Source organism: Sprattus sprattus, assembly GCF_963457725.1.
Source record: "Sprattus sprattus genome assembly, chromosome: 2".
Classification (NCBI taxonomy): Eukaryota; Metazoa; Chordata; class Actinopteri; order Clupeiformes; family Clupeidae; genus Sprattus; species Sprattus sprattus.
The window spans coordinates 3338244-3343243 of NC_137921.1; the positions used below are offsets into that span (position 1 = coordinate 3338244).

At 46.1% G+C, this 5000-nt stretch overlaps 1 protein-coding gene across 1 annotated transcript in view; it reads left to right on the forward strand.

Moving 5' to 3' along the window:
* LOC308360199 (membrane cofactor protein-like) overlaps window positions 1-5000 on the forward strand; it is a 15591-nt gene that overhangs the window by 769 nt on the left and 9822 nt on the right. The window contains exon 2 of the mRNA XM_080831987.1: window positions 4932-5000. This exon is cut by the window's right edge and continues 126 nt beyond it. Within this exon, the coding sequence (XP_080688113.1) occupies window positions 4932-5000 (69 nt within the window). The remainder of the gene's footprint in view (window positions 1-4931) is intronic.

Below are 5000 nucleotides of genomic sequence, written 5' to 3' on the forward strand. Positions count from 1 at the left end.
CCCTAAGGGCGCTCCGTAGTAGTATTTTGCAAAGTCGGGAACACGTTTAGTGCTGTTTGTTTGCATATATGCGAATTAAACAACACCTTCTCATAGAACATTTTGCCCTGAAATATCAATATTACTTCTAAAGACTGATGGGGTTTGTCTCTGGTTCGTTTGGATGAAACTGGTAGGCTATGTGTCAAACAGTGCTTTTCAAAAACATTTGTGCTAAATATTGTGCCTAAGCAATATTGTAGCCTACTCATGGACATATCCCTTTCCAGATTTGATATTAAGCAACTGATTTTGTGGAAATATTTATACACATCCAAGAATACTAACATTTGTAACAGGAAGATATCCAATCCCATGTCATTAAAGGGGTTTAACTAACTTTGTTTGTTGCCAGAAATTCTCGCTTAATACTGACGTTTCGAAACTGTGTGGAGCTTCCAAAGTACACATGCTTCAGAACACTGCTCACAAATCTGGTTCAAAACAACCCTGTGACGTGACGTGACGTGACCATGGCTTAAGCAGAGAGTGGGTGCCTTGATCACACATCAGTGAACACATCTCAACTTCTAGGGATTCTGTGAGAGGAGACAGATTTTATCCTTTATATTTCATCATATAATCCTTGGGTTCACTGGCAGAAGCAATGTGTGATGTGGCAAAGCTACTTGTTTGGCAGCAAGAATTGCACCATTGTTTTCCATGGCTGGGGAGGTCATTTGGAAGCCGACTCATCCCAAGAACAGCAGAACAAATATCTTGACATGCGTTTGTTATCCAATAGTGTGAAAGTGACGAACTTTGTTTGAATGGGTGCACGATTTGGCTAGTTCTGTTTGGAACAGGAGCACGGTCTAGTTAGTTCTGTTTGGAACAGGAGCACGGTCTAGTTAGTTCTGTTTGGAACAGGAGCACGGTCTAGTTAGTTCTGTTTGGAGCAGGAGCACGGTCTAGTTAGTTCTGTTTGGAACAGGAGCACGGTTTGGTTAATTCTGTTTGGAACAGGAGGACGGTCTAGTTAGTTCTGTTTGGAACAGGAGCACTATTGGGTTAGTTCTATTTGGAACAGGAGCACGGTCTGGTTAGTTCTGTTTGGAGCAGGAGGACGGTCTAGTTAGTTCTGTTTGGAACAGGAGGACGGTCTGGTTAGTTCTGTTTGGAACAGGAGCACGGTCTAGTTAGTTCTGTTTGGAACAGGAGCACTATTGAGTTAGTTCTGTTTGGAACAGGAGCACGGTCTGGTTAGTTCTGTTTGGAGCAGGAGGACGTTCTAGTTAGTTCTGTTTGGAACAGGAGGACGGTCTGGTTAGTTCTGTTTGGAACAGGAGCACTATTGGGTTAGTTCTGTTTGGAACAGGAGCACGGTCTGGTTAGTTCTGTTTGGAGCAGGAGGACGGTCTAGTTAGTTCTGTTTGGAACAGGAGGACGGTCTGGTTAGTTCTGTTTGGAACAGGAGCACGGTCTAGTTAGTTCTGTTTGGAACAGGAGCACTATTGGGTTAGTTCTGTTTGGAGGATAATTGGCAGCACTCACTAATATGCAGACGTTCAGTGATGTCACTTCCTGTGCCTTTATGGCCAGAATTGCACAGCTATCCTGCCAAGGGTGAGTGTCTAGGTACTCAGTGTGTGTGTGTGTGTGTGTGTGTGTTACCTGACTAGTGTGTGTCTCTTACTCGTACTAAGTGTGTGTGTTTGTTCTATCTGGTGTGTGTCTCCTACTCATACTCAGTGTGTGTGTGTCCTGACTAGTGTGTGTCTCCTACTCGTACTCAGTGTGTGTGTGTGTGTGTGTGTGTGTGTGTGTGTGTGTGTGTGTGTTGCCTGTCTGGAGATACCCAGTAGATATGTGTGTGTGTGTGTGTGTTGCCTGTCTGGAGATACCCAGTAGATACCTGGCAGATACCTATACCTAGTTACCGTTGCCAGGGCGTATCTCTGTGTTGTGACAAAGTCCCCTGTATTAGAAGGGAATTAGTGTAGGCCTACATGTGATGCAACTGCCTGGTAGTCCTAGTGTGTGCTTGACTTAACTCAAGGTATTGCCATGAGTGTGTGTGTGTGTGTGTGTGTGTGTGTGTGTGTGTGTGTGTGTGTGGCGTGAGTGTGTTTGTGTGTGTGTGTGTGGCGTGAGTGTGTATATGTGTGTGTGTGTGTGTGTGTGTGTGTGTGTGTGTGTGAGGATTAGACGGGTGCTCAGCATGGTCAAGGTGGGGGAAACACCAGGTCCTAGACAGCGATGAGGAATATCATCTGAAGAAACATTTAGGGTAATCATCTAAGCCGTGGTGGAGTAGAGGTGTGTGTGTGTGTGTGTGTGTGTGTGTGTGTGTGTGTGTGTGTGTGTGTGTGTGTGTGAGTGTGTTGGTATGTGAAGTGGAATTGGGCTGGGTGTTGGGTGTGTGTGTGTGTGTGTGTGTGTGAGAGAGAGAATGAGCGGGGCTCAACTGGGTGTGGTTTGGTGGAAGGTGCTCCTATATGAGTCAGGTCAACTGTGTGGTGTGTGTGTGTGTGTGTGTGTGTGCGTGTGTATGTGTGTGTTTGTGAGGTGTGTGTGTGTGTGTGTGTGTGTGAGAGGTGCTCCTATATGAGTCAGGTCAGCTGTGTGGGCAGTGTGATCTGACGTGGCGTGGCGTGACGTGAAAGAGTAGAGGGGATTAGTGGTGACATTATGTTGCAAAGAAAACAGCAGCTTCCTGAGTGCCAGTGGAAAACAACACTAACCTGAGTGGAAAACAACACTAACCTGAGTGGAAAACAACACTAACCTGAGTGGAAAACAACACTAACTAGAGTGGAAAACAACACTAACTAGAGTGGAAAACAACACTAACCTGAGTGGAAAACAACACTAACTAGAGTGGAAAACAACACTAACTAGAGTGGAAAACAACACTAACCTGAGTGGAAAACAACACTAACTAGAGTGGAAAACAACACTAACCTGTGTGGAAAACAACACCGACCTGAGTGGAAAACAACACTTACCTGAGTGGAAAACAACACCAACCTGAGTGGAAAACAACACTAACCTGAGTGGAAAAAACACCAACCTGAGTGGAAAACAACACCAACCTGAGTGGAAAACAACACTAACCTGAGTGGAAAACAACACCAACCTGAGTGGAAAACAACACCAACCTGAGTGGAAAACAACACCAACCTGAGTGGAAAACAACACCAACCTGAGTGGAAAACAACACCAACCTGAGTGGAAAACAACACTAACCTGAGTGGAAAACAACACCAACCTGAGTGGAAAACAACACTAACCTGAGTGGAAAACAACACTAACCTGAGTGGAAAACAACACTAACCTGAGTGGAAAACAACACCAACCTGAGTGGAAAACAACACCAACCTGAGTGGAAAACAACACTAACCTGAGTGGAAAACAACACTAATCTGAGTGGAAAACAACACCGACCTGAGTGGAAAACAACACCAACCTGAGTGGAAAACAACACTAACCTGAGTGGAAAACAACACTAACTAGAGTGGAAAACAACACTAACCTGAGTGGAAAACAACACTAACCTGAGTGGAAAACAACACCAACCTGAGTGGAAAACAACACTAACCTGAGTGGAAAACAACACCAACCTGAGTGGAAAACAACACCAACCTGAGTGGAAAACAACACTAACCTGAGTGGAAAACAACACTAACCTGAGTGGAAAACAACACTAACCTGAGTGGAAAACAACACCAACCTGAGTGGAAAACAACACCAACCTGAGTGGAAAACAACACCAACCTGAGTGGAAAACAACACTAACTAGAGTGGAAAACAACACCAACCTGAGTGGAAAACAACACCAACCTGAGTGGAAAACAACACCGACCAAGTGTCAGTCCCACATGGGAGACCTGTGCAGGGATCCCTGTAAGACACGGGTCGAACCAACTGCTGCATAGAACCCCAGTGGGTTAAAGTGCTTAGAACCCCAGCGGGTTAAAGTGCTGAGGTGTGTGTAATTTGTGGTGTGGATTACTGTTATCTCAGAAATCATGCTGAGACAGCTTCCAGCTCCCAGACTACTGTCTACACACACACACACACACACACACACACACACACACACACACACACACACACACACACACACACACACACACACACACACACACAGCCTACTGTCTACACACACTCACACACACACACACACACACACACCCAGCCTACTGCTTACACACACACACACACACACACACACACACACACACCCCCAGCCTACTGTCTACACACACACACACACCCCCAGCCTACTGTCTACACACACACACACACACACACACACACACCCAGCCTACTGTCTACACACACACACACACACACACACACACACCCAGCCTACTGTCTACACACACACACACACACACAAACACACCCCCAGCCTACTGACACACACAAACACACAGCCTACTGTCTATACATATGCTCAGCCCTAGTACAGATAAAGCAGCCTGAGGCTGGTCAATAGATGGTGTTGCTCGCCTCATGTATTACTGTACCCCTCAGCTGGCTAACCCTGCAGCTTTGGTCCCTGGTGTTGTGAACGTGTGTTTTAGTCCCTGATGCTGTGAACGTGTGTTTTAGTCCCTGGTGTGTTTAAGTCCCTGGTGTTGTGAACGTGTGTTTTAGTCCCTGATGCTGTGAACGTGTGTTTTAGTCCCTGATGCTGTGAACGTGTGTTTTAGTCCCTGATGCTGTGAACGTGTGTTTTAGTCCCTGGTGTGTTTTAGTCCCTGATGCTGTGAACGTGTGTTTTAGTCCCTGGTGTGTTTTAGTCCCTGATGCTGTGAACGTGTGTTTTAGTCCCTGGTGTGTTTTAGTCCCTGGTGTTGTGAACGTGTGTTTTAGTCACTGGTGTGTTTAAGTCCCTGATGCTGTGAATGTGTGTTTTAGTCACTGGTGTGTTTTCTCCTCAGAGTCAGTGTGTCCCGTGCCCAAGTCTCTGTCTCAGCGCCGGGTCCAGGTAGAGGGTTCCAGTCCAGCGG